The sequence below is a fragment of the Triticum aestivum genome, chromosome 5A (genome assembly GCF_018294505.1).
Source record: "Triticum aestivum cultivar Chinese Spring chromosome 5A, IWGSC CS RefSeq v2.1, whole genome shotgun sequence".
NCBI classification, from domain to species: Eukaryota; Viridiplantae; Streptophyta; class Magnoliopsida; order Poales; family Poaceae; genus Triticum; species Triticum aestivum.
This window is the reverse complement of record NC_057806.1, coordinates 1,361,035-1,383,072: the sequence shown is the minus strand read 5'-3', so window position 1 is coordinate 1,383,072 and position 22,038 is coordinate 1,361,035. Positions and strand designations below refer to the sequence as shown.

Genomic DNA, 22,038 nt, shown 5'->3' with positions numbered 1-22,038 from the left:
AAGAATAAGTGGAGGAGGGCCACCATGGGCCCACGAGGCAGGGGCGCGCCCTAGAGGGGTGGGCGCGCCCTCCACCCTCGTGGCAAGGTGGTTGGCCCCCCTGGTGTGTTCTTTGTTCCATAAATCCTCAAATATTCTAGAAAAGATCATATTTAATTTTCAGGGCATTTGGAGAACTTTTATTTTCGAGGTATTTTTATATTGCACGGATAATCAGATAACAGACAGAAAATTATTTATTTTTATTTTATTTCAACTAAAGAACAGAAAGTATAGAGAGGGTACAGAAGGTTGTGCTTCTAGTTTCATCCATCTCATGCTCGTCAAAAGGAATCCACTAACAAGGTTGATCAAGTCTTGTTAACAAACTCATTCCGATTAACATGAAACTGGAGAAATTTTGAATAACACTAGGTTACCTCAACGGGGATATGCACATCCCCAATAATAATTATATCATATTTCTTCTTGACAGTAGGAAGAGGAAATTCAAAACCTCCAAATATAATCGATGGAATTTTTCCGATAGAATTGATACTATGAACTTGAGGTTGTTTTCTTGGAAAGTGTACCGTATGCTCATTACCATTAACATGAAAAGTGACATTGCCTTTGTTGCAATCAATAACAGCCCCTGCAGTATTAAGAAAAGGTCTTCCAAGAATAATAGACATACTATCGTCCTCGGGAATATCAAGAATAACAAAGTCCGTTAAAATAGTAACATTTGCAACCACAACATGCACGTCCTCACAAATACCGACAGGTATAGCAGTTGATTTATCATCCATTTGCAAAGATATTTCAGTAGGTGTCAACTTATTCAAGTCAAGTCTACGATATAAAGAGAGAGGCATAACGCTAACACCGGCTCCAAGATCACATAAAGCAGTTTTAACATAGTTTCTTTTAATGGAGCATGGTATAGTAGGTACTCCTGGATCTCCAAGTTTCTTTGGTATTCCACCCTTAAAAGTATAATTAGCAAGTATGGTGGAAATTTCAGCTTCCGGTATCTTTCTTTTATTTGTAATAATATCTTTCATGTACTTAGCATAAGGATTTTTTAAGCATATCAGTCAATCGCATACGCAAAAAGATAGGTCTAATCATTTCAGCAAAGCGCTCAAAATCCTCATCATCCTTTTTCTTGGATGGTTTGGGAGGAAAAGGCATGGGTTTCTGAACCCAAGGTTCTCTTTCTTTACCATGTTTCCTAGCAACAAAGTCTTTCTTATCATAACGTTGATTCTTTGATTGTGGGTTATCAAGATCAACAGCAGGTTCAATTTCTACATCATTATCATTACTAGGTTGAGCATCATTATGAACATCATCATTAACATTTTCATTAGGTTCATGTTCATTACCAGATTGAGTTTCAACATCAGAAATAGAAATATCATTTGGATTATCAGGTGGTTCAGCAATAAGTTCACTAGAAGTTTGCACAGTTCTATCATTTTTCTTTTTCTTCCTTTTAGAAGAACTAGGTGCATCAATATTATTTCTCTGAGAATCTTGCTCAATTCTCTTAGGGTGGCCTTCAGGATACAAAGGTTCCTGAGTCATTCTACCAGTTCTAGTAGCCACTTTAATAGCATAATCATTTTTCTTACTATTCATCTCATTGAGCAATTCTTTTTGAGCTTTAAGTACTTGTTCTACTTGAGTGGTAACCATAGAAGCATGTTTGCTAACAAGTTTAAGTTCACCTCTAATATTAGCCATACAATCACCCAAGTATTTAATCATATCAGCATCTTGTTTTAATTGTCTACCAAAATAAGCATTGAAGTCTTCTTGCTTAAACATAAAATTATCAAACTCATCCAAGCATTGACTAGCAATTTTAGTAGGAGGGATTTCAGCTTTATCATATCTATAGAGAGAATTTACCTTTACTACCTGTGTGGGGATATCGAGGTCTGGAGGTTCTTCAATGAATAAAGGATTAAGATCATATATCTCTTCATCAGGTGGTAAATTGAGACCATGTATTTCTTCAATAGGAGGTAAATTATTAACATCTTCAGCTTTAATACCTTTTTCTTTCATAGATTTTTTTGCCTCTTGCATATCTTCAGGACTGAGAAATAGAACACCTCTCTTCTTCGAAGTTGGTTTAGGAATAGGATCATTAATTGGAGCAGGAGCTGCCTCAGGAGCTGGCTCAGAAGGTGCCCAATTATTTTTGTTTGTCAACATATTATTCAATAAGATTTCAGCTTCATCCGGTGTTCTTTCCCTGAAAAGAGAACCATCACAACTATCCAGGTACTCTCTGGAAGCATCGGTTAGTCCATTATAAAAGATATCAAGTATTTAATTTTTCTTAAGAGGATGATCAGGCAAAGCATTAAGTAACTTGAGAAGCCTTCCCCAAGCTTGTGGGAGACTCTCTTCTTTAATTTGCACAAAGTTGTATATTTCCTTTAAAGCAGCTTGTTTCTTATGAGCAGGGAAATATTTAGCAGAGAAGTAATAAATCATATCCTGGGGACAACGCACACAACCAGGATCAAGAGAATTAAACCATATGTTAGCATCACCCTTTAATGAGAACGGAAATATTTTAAGGATATAAAAGTAGCGAGATCTCTCATCATTAGTGAACAGGGTGGCTATCTCGTTTAATTTAGTAAGATGTGCTACAACAGTTTCAGATTCATAGCCATAAAAAGGATCAGATTCAACCAAAGTAATTATACCAGGATCAACAGAGAATTCATAATCCTTATCAGCAACACATATAGGTGAAGTAGCAAAAGCAGGGTCAGGTCTCATCCTAGCATTTGGAGATTGCTTATTCCATTTAGCTAATAACCTTTTGAGTTCATATCTATCTTTGCAAGCTAAGATGGCTAAAGAAGCATCTTGATCAAATAAATAACCCTCAGGAATAACAAGTGATTCTTCATCATCACTTTCATCTTCATAATCAGATTCAATATTTTCAATCTCTCTAGCCCTAGCAAGTCGTTCCTCGAGAAAATCACTAAGTGGCATAGTAGTATCAGGCATAGAGGTAGTTTCATCATAAGTATCATGCATAGCAGAAGTAGCATCATCAATAACATGCATATCAGAACGAATAGCAGAAGCAAGTGTAGGCGTCGCAAGCTTACTCATAACAGAAGGTGAATCAAGTGCAGAGCTAGATGACAGTTCCTTACCTCCCCTCGTAGTTGAGGGATAGATCTTGCTTTTTGGATCTCTCAAGTTCTTCATAGTGTCCAGCAGATATAGATCCCAAGTGACTCAAACAATAGAGCTATGCTCCCCGGCAACGGCGCCAGAAATTAGTCTTGATAACCCACAAGTATAGGGGATCGCAACAGCTTTCGAGGGTAGAGTATTCAACCCAAATTTATTGATTCGACACAAGGGGAGCAAAAGAATATTCTCAAGTATTAGTAACTGAGTTGTCAATTCAACCACACCTGGAAACTTAGTATCTGCAGCAAAGTGTTTAGTAGCAAAGTAATATGATAGTGATGGTAGCGGTAACAAAAGAGTAATGAAAGCAAAGTAATGTTTTTGGTATTTTGTAGTGATTGTAACAATAGCAACGGGAATGTAAATAAGCGTAAACCAGTATATGGAAAGCTCGTAGGCATCAGATCAATGATGGATAATTATGCCGGATGTGGTTCATCATCTAACAGTCATAATATAGGGTGACACAGAACTAGCTCCAATTCGTCAATGTAATGTAGGCATGTATTCCGAATATAGTCATACGTGCTTATGGAAAAGAACTTGCATGACATCTTTTGTCCTACCCTCCTGTGGCAGCGGGGTCCTAATGGAAACTAAGGGATATTAAGACCTCCTTTTAATAGAGAACCGGAACAAAGCATTAGCACATAGTGAATACATGAACTCCTCAAACTACGGTCATCACCGGTAAGTATCCCGATTATTGTCACTTCGGGGTTAACGGATCATAACACATAATAGGTGACTATAGACTTGCAAGATAGGATCTAGAACTCTCATATATTGATGAAAACATAATAGGTTCAGATCTGAAATCATGGCACTCGGGCCCTAGTGACAAGCATTAAGCATAGCAAAGTCATAGCAACATCAATCTCAGAACATAGTGGATACTAGGGATCAAACCCTAACAAAACTAACTCGATTACATGGTCAATCTCATCCAACCCATCACCATCCAGCAAGCCTACGATGGAATTACTCACGCACGGCGGTGAGCATCATGAAATTGGTGATGGAGGATGGTTGATGATGACGACGGCGACGAATCCCCCTCTCCGGAGCCCCGAACGGACTCCAGATCAGCCCTCCCGAGAGGTTTTAGGGCTTGGTGGCGGCTCCATATCGTAAAACACGATGATTTCTTCTCTTCTATTTTTTTCTCCCCGAAAGCAGTTATATAGAGTTGGAGTTGGAGTTGGGGGGTTTCCAGGGGGCCCACGAGGTAGGGGGGTGCTACGTCTTGAGCTTATGTTGGTTTTCCCCGAAGAGGAAGGGATGATGTAGCAGAGTAGCATAAGTATTTCCCTCAGTTTTTGAGAACCAAGGTATCAATCCAGTAGGAGCCCACGCTCAAGTCCCTCGTACCTGCACAAAGCGATAGCTACTCGCAACCAACGCAATTAGGGGTTGTCAAGCCCTTCACGGTCACTTACGAGAGTGAGATCTGATAGATAGAATATTTTTGGTATGTTTGATATAAAGATGCAAAGTAAAAAGTAAAGGCAAAGTAAATAGCAAAACAATATAAAAGTGATGGAGATTGATATGATGAGAATAGACCCGGGGGCCATAGGTTTCACTAGTGGCTTCTCTCAAGAGCATAAGTATTCTACGGTGGGTGAACAAATTACTGTTGAGCAATTGATAGAATTGTACATAATTATGAGAATATCTAGGCATGATCATGTATATAGGCATCACATTCGTGACAAGTAGACCGAAACGATTCTGCATCTACTACTATTACTCCACTCATCGATCGCTATCCAGCATGCATCTAGAGTATTAAGTTAAAAATAGAGTAACGCCTTAAGCAAGATGACATGATGTAGAGAGATAAATTCATGCAATATGAAATAAACCCCATCTTTTTATCCTCGATGGCAACGATACAATACATGCCTTTCTGCCCCTTCTATCACTGGGTAAGGACACTGCAAGATCGAACCCAAAGCTAAGCACTTCTCCCATGGCAAGAACTACCAATCAAGTTGGCCAAACCAAACGGATAATTCGAAGAGACTTGCAAAGATAACCAATCATACATAAAAGAATTCAGAGAAGATTCAAATATTATTCATAGATAGACTTGATCATAAACCCACAACTCATCGGTCTCAACAAACACACCACAAAAAGAAGATTACATCGAATAGATCTCCACGAGAGAGGGGGAGAACTTCGTATTGAGATTCAAAGAGAGAGAAGAATCCATCTAACTACTAACTATGGACCCGAAGGTCTGAGGTAAACTACTCACACTTCATCGGAGAGGCTAGGATGATGTAGAAGCCCTCCGTGATGACGGCCCTCTTCCAGCGAAGCTCCGGAACAGGCCCCAAGATGGGATCTCGTGGATACAAAAAGTTGTGGCGGTGGAATTAGGTTTTTGGCTCCTCTTCTGATCGTTTGGGGGTACGTGTGTATAGATAGGAGGAAGAAGTATGCCGGAGGAGCAACAAGGGGCCCACGAGGCAGGGGGCGCGCCCTAGGGGGGGCGCCCCCCACCCTCGTGACCGCCTCTTTTGTTCCTTGGAGCAGGGTCCAAGTCTCCTGGATCACGTTCGGTGAGAAAATCACATTCCCGAAGATTTTATTCCGTTTGGACTCCGTTTGATATTCCGTTTCTTCGAAACACTGAAATAGGCAAAAAAAACAGCAATTCTAGGCTGGGCCTCCAGTTAATAGGTTAGTCCCAAAAATAATATAAAAGTGGAAAATAAACCCCAATATAGTCCAAAACAGTAGATAATATAACATGGAGCAATCAAAAATTATAGATACATTGGAGACGTATCAGGCATCCCCAAGCTTAATTCCTGCTCATCCTCGAGTAGGTAAATGATAAAAAGAGAATTTTTGATGCGGAGTGCTACTTGGCATAATTTCAATGCAAATCTTCTTAATTTTGGTATGAATATTCAGATTAGAAAGATTCAAGACAAAGGTTTATATTGACATAGAAAATAATAATACTTCAAGCATACTAACAAAGCAATTATGTCTTCTCAAAATAACATGGCTAAAGAAAGTGATCCCTACAAAATCAAATAGTCTGGCTATGCTCCATCTTCCCCACACAAAGTATTTAAATCATGCACAACCCCGATGACAAGCCAATCAATTGTTTCATACTCTAACTTTTTCAAAACTTTTTCAATCTTCACGCAATACATGAGCGTGAGCCATGGATATAGCACTATAGGTGGAATAGAATGGTGGTTGTGGAGAAGACAAAAAGGGAGAATATAGTCTCACATCAACTAGGCGTATCAACGGGCTATGGAGATGCCCATCAATAGATATCAATGTGAGTGAGTAGGGATTGCCATGCAACGGATGCACTAGAGCTATAAATATATGAAAGCTCAACAAAAGAAACTAGTGGGTGTGCATCCAACTTGCTTGCTCATGAAGACCTAGGGCAATTTAAGGAAGCCCATCATTGGAATATACAAGCCAAGTTCTATAATGAAAGATTCTCACTAGTATATGAAAGTGATAACATGAGAGACTCTCTACTATGAAGATCATGGTGCTACTTTGAAGCACAAGTGTGGTAAAAGGATAGTAACGTTGTCCCTTTTCTCTTTTTCTCTCATTCATTTTATTTATTTATTTATTTATGGCCTTTCTCTTTTTTGGGGGCTTCTTTGGCCTCTTTTTTTCGTTCGGAGTCTCATCCCGACTTGTGGGGGAATCATAGTCTCCATCATTCTTTCCTCACTGGGACAACGCTCTAATAATGATGATCATCACACTTTTATTTTTCTTACAACTCAACAATTACAACTCGATACTTAAAACAAAATATGACTCTATGTGAATGCATCCGGCGGTGGACCGGGATATGCAATATGGCAATGATGAATGTGTCATGATGAACTAGATGGTGGAAAGTTGCATGGCAATATATCTCGGAATGGCTATGGAAATGCCATAATAGGTAGGTATGGTAGCTGTTTTGAGGAAGGTATATGGTAGGTGTATGATACCGGTGAAAGGTGCGCGGTATTAGAGAGGCTACCAAGGGTGGAAGGGTGAGAGTGCGTATAATCCATGGACTCAACATTAGTCATAAAGAACTCATATACTTATTGCAAAAATTTAGAAGCTATCAAAGCAAAGTACTACGCGCATGCTCCTATGGGGATAGATTGGTAGGAAAAGACCATCGCTCGTCCCCGACCTCCACTCATAAGGAAGACAATCAATAAATAAATCATGCTCTGACTTCATCACATAACGGTCCACCATACGTGCATGCTACGGGAATCACAAACTTCAACACAAGTATTCTTTAAATCCACAACAACTCAACTAGCATGACTTTAATATTATCACCTCCATATCTCAAAACAATTATCATGCTTCAATCTTTTCTTAGTATTCAACACACTCAAAAGAAAGTTTTCACAAATCTTGAATACCAAGCATATTATTATTAGGCAAATTACCATGCTATTAGGAGACTCTCAAATTAATTTAAGTGAAGCATGAGAGATCAATAGTTTCTTTAAAACAAATTCACCACCGTGCTCTAAAAGATCTAAGTGAAGCACATAGAGCAAAGTTATCTAGCTCAAAGGATATAAGTGAAGCACATAGAGCAAAATTATCTAGCTCGAAAGATATAAGTGAAGGACATAGAGCAAAATTATCTAGCTCAATAGATATAAGTGAAGCACATAGAGTATTCTATCAAATTTTAATTCATGTATGGCTCTCTCAAAAGATGTGTACAGCAAGGATGATTGTGGCATACTAACAAACAAAGACACAAATAATACAAGACGCTCCAAGCAAAACACATATCATGTTGGTGAATAAAAATGTAGCTCCAAGTAAATTACCGATGGAAGTGGACGAAAAGTGGGGATGCCTTCCGGGGAATCCCCAAGCTTTAACTTTTTGGTGTCCTTGGATTATATTGGGGTGCCATGGGCATCCCCAAGCTTAGGCTCTTTCCACTCCTTGTTCCATGATCCATCAAAAGAATTCACCCAAAACTTGAAAACTTTACAACACAAAACTCAAAATAGAAAACTCGTGAGCTCCGTTAGCGAAAGAAAACAAAATACCACTTCAAGGCACTGTAATGAATTCATTATTTATTTATTTTGGTGTTAAACCTACTGTATTCCAACTTCTCTGTGGATTATAAACTATTTTACTAGCCACAGATTCATCAAAATAAGCAAACAACACACGAAAAACAGAATCTGTCAAAAACAGAACAGTCTGTAGTAATCTGTAGCTAGCGCAAGATCTGGAACCCCAAAAATTCTAAAATAAATTGATGAACGTGAGGAACTTATCTATTAATCATCTGCAAAAAATAATTAACTAAATAGCACTCTTCAAATAAAAATTACAGCAGTTCTCGTGAGCGCTAAAGTTTCTGTTTTTTACAGCAAGTTCAACAAGACTTTCCCCAAGTCTTCCCAACGGTTCTACTTGGCACACACACTAATTAAACACAAAAACACAACCTAAACAGAGGCTAAATAATTTATTACTAAACAGGAGCAAATAGCAAGTAATAAAAATAAAATTGGGTTGCCTCCCAACAAGCGCTATCGTTTAACGCCCCTAGCTAGGCATAACAAGCAAGAATAGATCTAGGTATTGCCGTCTTTGGTAGGCAATCCATAAGTGGCTCTCATGATAGTTTCATATGGTAATTTTATTTTCTTTCTTTGAAAGTGTTCCATGCCCTTTTTAAACGGAAATTGCAATCTAATATTCCCTTCCTTCATATCAATAATCGCACCAACCGTTCTAAGGAAAGGTCTACCAAGAATAATAGGGCAAGAAGGATTGCAATCTATATCAAGAAAAATGAAATCTACGGGCACATAATTCCTATTTGCAACAATAAGAACATCATTAATTCTTCCCATAGGTTTCTTAATAGTGGAATCCGCAAGATGCAAGTTTAGAGAGCAATCATCAAAATTACGGAAATCTAGTAAATCACACAAAGTCTTGGGAATAGTAGAGACACTAGCACCCAAATCACACAAAGCATAATACTCATGATCTTTAATTTTAATTTTAATAGTTGGTTCCCACTCATCATAGAGTTTTCTAGGGATAGAAACTTTCAACTCAAGTTTTTCTTCATAAGATTGCATCAAGGCATCAACAATATGTTCGTTAAAGGCTTTATTTCGACTATAAGCATGTGGAGAATTTAGCACGGATTGCAACAAGGAAATACAATAAATCAAAGAGCAATTTTCATAATTATATTACTTGAAATCCAATATAGTGGGTTTAGCAACATCTAGATATTTATTTCTTTCCATCCCACTTTCATCAATTTCTTCATTAAGATCTAAATACTCCAAATTTTTAGAATGCCTTCTAGGTAAAGGAAGATCGTATTCAGTTTCATCAAGATTCATATTGCAAAATAAAGATTTAATTGGAGACACATCAATAACTTTTAGATCTTCATCATTACTTTCATAGGAATGGGAAGAACACGCTTTAATAAAGGCATCTTTGGAAGCACGCATCCTAGCGGTTCTTTCTTTACACTGATCAATTGAAATTCTCATGGCTTTAAGAGACTCATTAATATCATGCTTAGGTGGAATAGATCTAAGTTTCAAAGCATCAACATCAAGAGCAATTCTATCAATGTTCCTAGCCAAATCATCAATCTTAAGCAATTTTTCTTCAATCATAGCATTAAAATTCTTTTGCCAAGAAATAAATTCTTTAATATTAGATTAAAAATCAGAGGGCATCTTATTATAATTTCCATAAGAGTTGTTGTAGGAATTCCCATAATTATTAGAAGGATTACTAGGATATGGCCTAGGATTAAAATTCCCTCTATAAGCATTGTTACCAAAATTATTCCTACCAACAAAATTCACATCCATAGATTCATTGTTATTCTCAATCAAAGTAGACAAAGGCATATCATTAGGATCAGAAGAAACACTCTTAGTAGAAAATAATTTCATAAGTTCATCCATCTTTCCACTCAACACATTAATTTCTTCTATCGCATGCACTTTTTTATTAGAAGATCTTTCAGTATGCCATTGAGAATAATTAACCATAATATTATCTAGGAGTTTAGTAGCATCTCCTAAAGTGATTTCCATAAAAGTGCCTCCCGCGGCCGAATCTAAAAGATTTCTAGAAGCAAAATTCAATCCGGCATAAAAATTTTGTATGATCATCCACAAATTCAAACCATGAGTAGGGCAATTACGTATCATTAATTTCATTCTCTCCCAAGATTGTGCAACGTGTTCATGATCAAGTTGTTTAAAGTTCATAATATCGTTTCTAAGAGAGATGATCTTAGCAGGAGGAAAATACTTAGAGATAAAAGCATCTTTGCACTTGTTCCATGAATCAATACTATTCTTAGGCAAAGACGAAAATCAAGCGTTAGCACGATCTCTAAGCGAAAAAGGAAATAGCTTCAGTTTAAAAACATCATTATTGACATCTTTTTTCTTTTGCATATCACATAAATCAATGAAGCTATTCAGATGAGTAGCGGCATCTTCACTAGGAAGGCCGACGAATTGATCTTTCATAACAAGATTCAACAAAGCAGTATTAATTTCACAAGATTTAGCATCGGTAAGAGGAGCAATCGGAGTGCTAAGGAAATCATTATTATTGGTATTGGTGAAGTCACACAATTTGGTAGTATCTTGAGCCATCGCGACAAACAAGCAAACAAACTAACACACAAGCAAACAAAAAGCAAGCGGACAAAAGAGGCAAACAGAGAGGGAGCATAGAGAGAGGGGGCAAATAAAACGGCAAGGGTGAATTGGGGGGAGAGGAAAACGAGAGGCAAATGGCAAATAATGTAATGCGAGAGATAGGGATTGTGATGGGTACTTGGTATATTGACTTTTTGCATAGACTCCCCAGCAACGGCGCCAGAAATCCTTCTTGCTATGTCTTGAGCTTGCGTTGGTTTTCCCCGAAGAGGAAGTGATGATGCAGCAGAGTAGCGTAAGTATTTCCCTTTATTTTTGAGAAGCAAGGTATCAATCTAGTAGGAGGCCACGCTCAAGTCCCTCATATCTGCACAAAGCGATAGCTACTCGCAACCAACGCGATTAGGGGTTGTCAAGCCCTTCACGATCACTTACGAGAGTGAGATCTGATAGATAGAATATTTTTGGTATTTTTGATATAAATATGCAAAGTAAAAAAGTAAAGGCAAAGTAAATAGCAAAACAATATAAAAGTGACGGAGATTGATATGATGAGAATAGACCAGGGGGCCATAGGTTTCACTAGTGGCTTCTCTCAAGAGCATAAGTATTCTACGGTTGGTGAAAAAATTATTGTTGAGCAATTGATAGAACTGTGCATAATTATGAGAATATCTAGGCATGATCATGTATATAGGCATCACGTCCGTGACAAGTAGACCGAAACCATTCTGCATCTACTACTATTACTCCACTCATCGACCGCTATCCAGCATGCATCTAGAGTATTAAGTTAAAAATAGAGTAACGCCTTAAGCAAGATGACATGATGTAGAGAGATAAATTCATGCAATATGAAATAAACCCCATCTTGTTATCCTCGATGGCAACGATACAATACGTGCCTTGCTGCCCCTTTTGTCACTGGGTAAGGACACCGCAAGATCGAACCCAAAGCTAAGCACTTCTCCCATGGCAAGAACTACCAATCTAGTTGGCCAAACCAAATGGATAATTCGAAGAGACTTGCAAAGATAACCAATCATACATAAAAGAATTCAGAGAAGATTCAAATATTATTCATAGATAGACTTGATCATAAACCCACAACTCATCGGTCTCAACAAACACACCGCAAAAAGAAGATTACATCGAATAGATCTCCACGAGAGAGGGGGAGAACTTTGTATTGAGATTCAAAGAGAGAGAAGAAGCCATCTAGCTACTAAGTATGGACCCGAAGGTCTGAGGTAAACTACTCACACTTCATCGGAGAGGCTAGGATGATGTAGAAGCCCTCCGTGATGACGGCCCTCTTCCAGCGGAGCTCTGGAACAGGCCCCAAGATGGGATCTCGTGGATACAGAAAGTCGCGGCGGTGGAATTAGGTTTTTGGCTCCTCTTCTGATCGTTTGGGGGTACGTGTGTATATATAGGAGGAAGAAGTACGCCGGAGGAGCAACAAGGGGCCCACGAGGCAGGGGGCGCGCCCTAGGGGGGGGGGGGGCGCCCCCCACCCTCGTGACCGCCTCTTTTGTTCCTTGGAGCAGGGTCCAAGTCTCCTGGATCACGTTCGGTGAGAAAATCACGTTCCCGAAGATTTTATTCCGTTTGGACTCTGTTTGATATTCCGTTTCTTCGAAACACTGAAATAGCCAAAAAACAGCAATTCTGGGCTGGGCCTTCAGTTAATAGGTTAATCCCAAAAATAATATAAAAGTGGAAAATAAACCCCAATATAGTCCAAAGCAGTAGATAATATAACATGGAGCAATCAAAAATTATAGATACGTTGGAGACGTATCAGGGGGCGCGCCCTAGGGGGCGCCCCCCACCCTCGTGAGAAGGGTGTGGGCCCCCTGGTCTTCATCTTTGGCGAGGATTTTTTTATTATTTATTATAAGGTATTCTGTGGAGTTTCAGGTCATTCCGAGAACTTTTGTTTCTGCACATAAAACAACATCATGGCAATTCTGCTGAAAACAGCGTCAGTCCGGGTTAGTTCCATTCAAATCATACAAGTTAGAGTCCAAAACAAGGACAAAAGTATTTGGAAAAGTAGATACGACGGAGACGTATCAAGCTATTTCATGGAAAAGCTCCAAACAGCCGATAGTTGCATCATCCATGATGTATGCAGAATTCATAGCATGCTTTGAAGCCACGGGGCAGGCGATATGGCTAAAGAAATTAGTACCCGACTTGAAAGTGGTAGATTGTATTCACAAACCACTAAAGATGTACTACGACAACCAACCCGCGGTATTCTATGCTCACAACAACAAGTCGAGTAATGCTACCAAAACAATAGAGATAAGGTATTATGTTGTGAAAGATAAAATCCAGGATCAAACTATAAGTCTCGAGCATATAAGGACAAAGGATATGCTTGCGGATCCGCTAACGAAAGGCTTACCACCCAATGTGTTCAAGGAACACTTAGCCGACATGGGGTTAAGGGAAAGCCTTATGATTTCTGGATAGGCCCAAAAGGAACAGAATTTTCTTCTGAACATAACATATGTTATAGCTGTATGATTCTAACGGCAATTAAGCTGTGACGCTGAAACATGCTCTATATACCAATATGTGATGAAACAAATAAACTAGAAAGTATAAAGTTAAAAGTAAAGTTGAGATCAAGGGGGGGATGTTAGGTTGATCTCCTCTATACAGGCCTAACGGCCTGCCAGGCCCTTGGTCAATGCGCCCTGATCGGGGGCGCCCAACCCATTATGGTTGGTGGGACCCTGTGACCCACGCTATATATAAATGGAGGTGGGGGCAGGGTACGACTTATGAGGTTAATCGCTGCCACAATCCCCACCGTCACTCCCTTCCGATCTAGGGTTAGCGCGGCGGTCACGGGAAGCTCCACCACCGCCGCCATCTCTCTGCCATCACCGGCCCCTACTTCACCATGGCCGGCACTGGATCGAGTTCATCTGCACCAGCAGAAGGTAGGTTCACCTGAAGATCTACACTACTAGGAAAAGGCCTACTAATGGCGCACCAGTTTTGCCTACTAATGGCGCACTACTGGTGCGCCATTAGTAGCACGCCACTAGTATTTTTTACTAATGGCGCACCACATAGAAGTGCGCCATTAGTAATAAATTTTTTTCAATTTTTTTTAAATTTTTTTAAAAAAATTCAAATTTATTTATTTTTTTCTTAATCTCGGGTCACTATGGCTTAATCTCGGGTCACTACTGGTGCGCCATTTAGTAGCATGCCACTAGTATTTTTTTTACTAATGACGCACCACATAGAAGTGCGCCATTAGTAATAATTTTTTTTCAATTTTTTTTCATTTTTTTAGAAAATTCAAATTAATTTATTTTTTTCTTAATCTCGGGTCACTATGATTTAATCTCGAGTCAATATGCTTAATCTCAGGTCAAATCACACTCTGTGGTTAAACTTCCCAAAAGGTCACCCATCCTCACACTACTCCAGCCCAAGCACGCTTAACTTCATAGTTCTATCCAACCCCAACACCACCTCACTTCAAAGGCACTTGTTGATATATCTATCATATCAATCCTATTAAACCTTGCTGATGTCTAGGACTTTGTTCATGTTCATGAGTATGATGAAATTTTGAAAAAATATTTCAAACTTCCTGATCATATTATGTATCATATTTTGAAAAATAATTCAAATTTTTTTCAAAACCATTTTTTTCTGTTACTAGTGGCGCACCTAGCATACGGTGCGCCACTAGTAAGTTTGAATTTTTTTGAATTTTTTTGCCTCCGGATTTTAGAAGCCCCGTAACTTTTTTCTGTGAGGTTTTTGGGGATTTTGAAAATGTTTAACGAGGTTCCCCCAGTTAAATTCGGATGTACCTTTTCGAGTAGATGATTTTTCATATAAAAGACTTTTTCATCCGAATTCGTACGCAAAAGTTATGCCCATTTTTACAAATTCTCGAGAGATTTTGCAAAAAAATCGAAAATTCATATTTGTAAATTTTGCTAACAACTAGACCACATATCACATGGGAATCTTATTTTCTTTTATTTTTCTCGGGCGAATGTTTGGGCCAAGTTACTAATGGCGCACCGTGGAAGTGGTGCGTCATTACTAGTTCAACTAGTAATGGCGAACTAGTAATGGCGCACCACCCCCACGGTGCGCCATTAGTATTTAAATTTTTTACTAATGGCGCACCGTGGGGGTGGTGCGCCATTACTAGTTCAACTAGTAATGGCGCATCACTCCCACGGTGCGCCATTAGTAGTTTTAAAAAAATTAAAAAAAATTGTTGCTAATGACGCACCGTGGATGTGGTGCGCCATTAGTATTTGGACACTAATGACGCACCAACACATGGTGCGCCATTAGTATATACTAATGGCACCTGGTGCGCCATTAGTGTCATTTCCATCTATAGCTCTTTTCCTATTAGTGCTAGCCTATACGATCCAAGTGGGTCTATCATCTCAAGATTTTTTTTGTGTGTGTCTATTTCTATGTCTTGGACACAACTAAAAATAGCGCCAATCCATGTATATCGACGTATACATATTGTTTAGTGTTAATATAATAGTTCTGCGCCCTCTAGTCGTACCAGTCTACCAGTCGCGGCACCCTAGAAGCCAGCAGCAGCAGTGCCGCGCGACGAGCAATCAGCAGCAGCGGCGCCGAGTACGTCTACGCTAGAAGCCAGCAGCAGCACAGACGCGCGAGGAGCGAACACAGGTAATGGAGGCACTGGCATGGTGCTTTGGGACAGCTCTGGGGGCATCATCTTCACCTTGTGTCGTCATCTATTCACATGTGATAGTACACTTTCTGCTGAACTTGAGGCATGCAATGAGGGAATTGTGTTGGCACTGGAACGGAGCTCACTTCTGTTCATCATTATAACAGACTACTAAGTTGCCCGTGCGTTGCTATGGAAAATAAAATATGTATATAAATATGTTACTAAAGATTCATTACATTTTGTGAAACCGTAACCACATACTTGTTGTTTTTTTACTCTTTGTTGTACGTCTCCTCCGCCCATGTCTCCGCTTCATATTCCCCACACTTGTCCTCTCCGGTCACCAATTCTTCCTCTAGCCGCTTCACCATTTCCTCCAACTTTCTAAAGAATAGTGACACATTAAGGCCCCCTTTGTTTGTGCTACGGATTCTTGACAATGTGGCTGGGCTTCACTTCTTAAATACCACTTTCTTTGAACCACTAAACACATTTTATCTGTAGCATCGGCTTTTTCTTCCTACATTGCATTTTCAACCTCAGCCTTTTATGCACCTAATTTGTTTCTTCTCTCCTTTACCATGGTGAAAGTTTCCATACATGGTTACATAAATAAAAATCACATAGGCCCTTAAATGCAATGACAAAAAGTAATCTAAAAGCCCGAGACAAAACTGGACACCATGTACATACAAGGAAATTGCACAAACTACCTACTTTTGGTGTTAGTGTTGCACAAAACACCTACTTTTACAGGTTTGTTGCACAAAACACCATATATTGGGATAATTCATTGCAGCTAGCTCGAATCCATCATTTAGGTGTGTTAACATGATTCCTACCAAGTGGGTCCGGTTTATAAGTGCATCGGTGGCAAAAAAACGATCACATCAGTAGCCGACTAGAACTATCAATGTCTCACAATCATTTGCTCCAGTTGAGCTGAATTTTCCTTAGAAAATTAATGAGTGCAACACTACATGTGTGAATACATAAACTACACAGTGTCCCTAGTAAGCCTCTACTAGACTAGCTCGTTGATCAAAGATGGCTATGGTTTTCTGACCATAGACATGAGTTGCCATTTGATAATGGAATCACATCATTAGGAGAGTGATGTGATGAATAGACCCAGCCGTAAGCTTAGCATCAGATCGTTTAGTTATTTGCTATAGCTTTCTTTATATCAAGTATCTGTTCCTTCGACCATGAGATCATGCTACTCCCGTATACCGAAGGAATGCCTTGTGTGCTATCAAACGTCACTTCGTAACTAGATGGTCATAAATGTGCTCTATAGTTATCTCTGAAGGTGTCTGTTGAGTTGCATGGATCGAGACTAGATTTTTTCACTCCGTGTGACGAAGAGATATCTGTGGGCCCTCTCGGTAATACAAAATCATAAAAAGCTTCATGTGACTAATGGGTTTAGTCACTGGATCTTGTATTACGAGTAAATAGACTTGCCAGTAACGAGATTGAACTAGGTGCCCGGTGGCAACAAACAAGCCAACTACAAAATGCAATGACGTCGAGTGAATGAGACATAACTATATCTCAGCTAGATGAGCTACAGACGCTTGCATTTTTCAGCAATTAGGGAGCTTTATTACTTAACAACAATTCGGTTACAAATCAGCCATCATGCCTTGAACAAGAAAAATCAGGCTCTCAGACAACCAACAATCAGACAAATCAAGTGTACAGGCCAATTTAACACATGCGTCTGCCACAATATTTGCTTCCATGTTGAACCGAAAAAGAAGCAAATGATGATTCTTTCTCCTTATTTCATCAAGGATAGGAGCAACAAAAAAAAGCAAGCGCCCGTTGAGGCCATCGCAGACTGGTGCCTTAAAGTCGGTCATCAAAGTGGGTTTACTGACATGTTATTATGTACTAGTGCTCCATAGATACGAAGATAGTGTTGCTATATATAGAGCCAAGTAGGAGATGGTAGCGACATGCATGTAAGGCTACTTACAAGACCATCGTGAAGCAAGTCGTTGCCGCCGTAAACCCTGCCAACGTAAATGAGGCACGGGGCATTCAGGTGTGCCCGTAACGGGATTTAGTTTGTATGTTATGCTAATGGTGTGTAGCCTATTGCTACTATGACCAAATGAGTATTTATGGTATTCTCTTACTCGGTTATGATTATAGATTCATCGTAAGATATGCTCGGGACTTTTCCAATCTGCTCCTTTGGCCACACATCACGTGCCGACCTGTCCATTCTTGGCGAAGTGCACCACAACTATAACATTGGACGATCTACCTTATGGGGAGCGCACCAGGGGGCACATCATTAGACTATTATACTTAACACCCCTTTCCACAGTCGAGTAGACATGGAACGATCAAGATAAAATGACTAGTTTGCAATTTATAAACAATCAATGATAACACAATTGTGCAAACTGCCAAAGTTATATAAGTAGATGTAATAATAACTCAGTGAGAATTTTCCTTTCACCTTCCAGAAGACATGCTTATTGCTGACATCCCACCGGTATAACCAGACTGGAAGGAGCTCCCTTCCGTGCTTGCTCCAGAAATCGTCAACTGGTACTGTTGTGAAATTTCACTATCCATGGAGTTTTTATATTGAGTGGTTCCATAAATAGACCGCTTTTCGCTTGTAACCAATGGCAACAACACTTTGAGCTTTGAAACAACCTCGGTCATGGCCGGCCTATCAACGGCTGCATTTTCGACACAGTCCATGGCAAGGTCTATCACACTCTGCAGGGAACTGACGTTGTATTGATCTAACAACTTTTTGTCCACGACATCATGAATACTGCCTTTTGCTATCTTTTGGCGCACCCATTTTGGTAGGTGGACGGGTTGAGGGTCCATGATCACTGGGGGTTGAGCAGTGATGATCTCCAACAGCACAATACCAAAGCTGTAAACATCTGTCTTGACAGTGAGTTGGAAAGTTGCATGGTACTCAGGGTCAAGGTAGCCAAGAGTGCCAGCAGCAACAGTAGATATGTGTGTGTGAGCATCGTTAAAAGCCCGCGAAAGCCCAAAATCAGATATTATCCCCACTAGATTCTTGTCTAGTAGGATGTTGGGGGTCTTCACATCTCTATGCACTATTGATGGGGTGCATAACTCATGTAAATACTCCAATCCTGTAGTTTATTAAAACTTGTACTTCGTCAGCACACATATACATACATGACCAAAAGGCAAACACCCAACTTAAATTCAAACCTTGGGCAGCATCAAATGCAATATGAAGCCGTTGTTCCCAATTTAGGATATAGTCCTCTCCTGCATCAATAAATACCAAATTAATGCGAGTGATGTTTGATACATCCATAGTAGAATAATTACTAGTTTTTATTTGTGCACATGTTTAATGTAGCAATTGAGGGTTTTACACATGCACAGGTTAACCAATTGGTGTATTGTGATTTGATGCTTACAAGCATTTTGATCTTTGAGAGATCACTGATTTTCCTTATGTTTACCAGAGCATTTCTTATATACAAATCTAATTAACAAGCAAACAAAGATTCCCAAATATTGTTTGAATACAATTCCTCTCTAGTTGATTTGTTTCTTGCTAGCCTTTAAAGATGTGCATGATTCAAATTTGTAACTATCATGACATGGCTATTAATTATGAATCTAGGAATGTAATCTTGGTGGCCCAATTGGTTAGGCAACTATTAGTGACCATGTCATGTTAGGACACTAATAATACATATGCAACTCTAAGAATTCGGCTATGGTGGCCGCAACTATTAGTCCAATATGCATGCCCTCTCTCCTCCGTCGGGTGACCATGTCAGGCGCTACTCTCAAACACTCCCCCTCCATATGATCCCCCAACTGTCAATTTTTGGCGGAGCTACAGCCTCTGGCGACGGAGCTACATCCAGTGGCGACGCTACTGCTGGGTCAAGCTGTACCCTCGCGCGAGCAATTTTTGCTGCCATCGGCCAACGCCGGAGCTGGAACTGGTGCCTAGTTTTCTACAACCAGCGAGCAATTTTGCTTCCACCGGCCGACGCCGGAGCTGGAACCGGCAAATGGTTTTGCTACAACCATCAGAGCTATTTTGTTGACATCTGCCGACACTGGAGCTGGAACCAGCAAATGTTTTTGCTACAATCAGCAGACCAATTTTGTTGCCACCTGTCGGCGCCGGAGCTGGAACTGGTGCCTAGTTTGCTACAACCAGCGAGCAATTTTGCTTCCACCGGCCGACACCGGAGCTGGAACCGGCAAATGGTTTTGCTACAACCATCAGAGCTATTTTGTTCAAAAGAACTAGCAGTCGCCTTTAGCAAAACTGTTTAAAAAATAGAAAAAAAAAGTGTGCTACTTGAGGATGGGTATATGCTGTACAGTATACTTGAGTTGTCAACTTACCTCCTGTAGTGCCTGGTACTGGCACAGCCGTCGCCGCTGGTGGCGGTGCGGCAGCCTTGGCCGGGAGCTGGACCATGGCGGCGCCGTTGAAGAAGGTCTTCCCCACCTCGGACCTCAAGGTGCACCGGGAGCCAGCGACCCTGGAGCCATCCCCGTTGGGCAGGAAGCGGAACTTGGTAAACCACCCGCGCAAGAGGCCCTGGAGGCAACTCCGGCACAGCGCCGGCGACAGGTCCCCCGCGCACTGCGCCGCCGAATAGATGTGGCTGAACCCCGGGTCGGGCCCTACCCATTGCCCCGTGGCGAACAGCTGCGTGGAGTTGTCGACCGCGTAGTGCACCGTGGCGTTGAGGAGGCCGGTGAGCGCCCGGTCGTAGCCCGCGACGTCGCTGCTGCTGATGCTGGTACCGCTGATGAGAGGTATCTCGCCGGAGTTGTTGGCGGAGGCGAGGAAGTTGTTGTCCGACAGGCGGACGTAGCACGGGTTGAAGCAGAGTGCCACGTCCCTGATCCGGCGGCCGCAGGCCGTCGTGGCCTTCTCATAGGCGGAGGTGCCGCAGTCGAGGCACTCGGAGGCGGTGACGTCGCCGCGGCAGAGCACCAGGCCGTAGACGGTGTCCGGGGCGGCGCCAAGGGTGCCGGAGGCGAAGCGGGACGCCGAGGAGGAGGCGTCCTGCCTGAGGGTGAGGACGAGGTTTAGGAGGTTGGTTTCGTACGCGCTGCCAGCCGAGTAGTTGCCGCTGCTGGGGTCGCAACGCGGCCACGGCTGTGCGGCGGCGAGCGGGAGTGCCAAGAAGAGGAGTGTTAGATAATCTTGTCTAGTTTGTGCTAGCCAATACGTGTGTGGTCATATAGTCCGGTTAGGATTTTGTCAAGTGTCCGTAGTACTAGGTTTAGTACGTGTGAGTCAAGGAGTACTACTTTGGTAGGTTTAGTTTAGGTTGGTTTGTGTCCCGGCAGTGTACGAAGCGTTTACTTGTACAGGTAGGCTTCTAGCAAGAGTCCGTGTAGGTCTAGGCTATTTGGGTCGTTCCTCCTGCGTGTATATATATACACACAACCAGGGCTGGAATATTTTGTACCTGTGCAAGAAAGCAGAAATAATGAAGAGAGAAAGGAAAGACACGACACGTGCCTTTGGCAACAGATTTTATATGCGCGTATTCATCGTGATTTAATATGATCGATCCTGTGGACCGAGTTCCAACGAAAAGCACAAGAGCTTGAGTCCATGAGCAGCCATTCCCATGCCCATGCATGGCGTGGTGGTGGGCAGAGCAAGAGACCTTTTGGTTTGGTTTTAGCTAGGCAGAGCAAGGAGGTATTAGTAGAAAAACATTGTCCGTAAGAAGGAAGGAAGGAAGGAAGGTGCATGAATCTCGAAGTTGTTGCGTGCAGATGACTCGATTAATAACTAGTCAATGCAGAGCCATCGCTGTCATACTAGCAGGGATACTCGCAGGGAAGTTGACGCGGCGTCTGCCCAATGCAAGTAGGCATGCACAAGTTGGGTATGGGCAGCCAAAATGACATAAAAAATGGAGGGTTGCTTCAGTGTTGGCCTAAGGAAGCTTCCAATATACAAACGGTTGCTTCAGTAGTCAAGAATAAGAGCATCTTCAACCGAGCCCCCAACACACCCTCTCCAGACGATTTTTTCGCGCCGGCGCATAAAAATCGGCCCAGTCACGTCTGTAGAAGTCCAATTTTCGCTAGCTCGGGCCGAATTCAGCGCCGGTGAAACCAGGCCGAACCCGGCGCGCTGGGGGCGTCGGGCAAAATGGTTTTGGCGCGAAAGAGCCGTGGGCCCGCCGAGTCAGCGACACTCGCCTCGTCGTCCTGCGAACGCCTCGGTTTCCCGCGGGAATCAATGCCAAGGCTGCCGCCGGTCAGCTTTCCATTGATTCCTCACGGGGTGGCTCTTCACGGGCGGTGCGGCGCCGCCCCCGCCCCGCGTACACACTCCTCCCCCGGCGGCTATAAAAATCGCCCCCCCCCCCGCCG

The 22,038-nt window shown here is 41.4% G+C and overlaps 1 protein-coding gene across 1 annotated transcript; it reads right to left on the bottom strand.

The window, feature by feature from the left end:
- Window positions 1-18,053: 18,053 nt before the first annotated feature.
- On the bottom strand, window positions 18,054-20,872 carry LOC123106249 (cysteine-rich receptor-like protein kinase 6; the record flags this gene model as incomplete). The annotated part of the gene is made up of 3 exons (XM_044528464.1): window positions 18,054-18,785; window positions 18,868-18,927; window positions 20,035-20,872. Coding segments are annotated over 3 exons (1,569 nt in total), but the record flags the coding sequence as incomplete, so codon positions are not given.
- Between the last annotated feature and the right edge of the window lie 1,166 nt (window positions 20,873-22,038).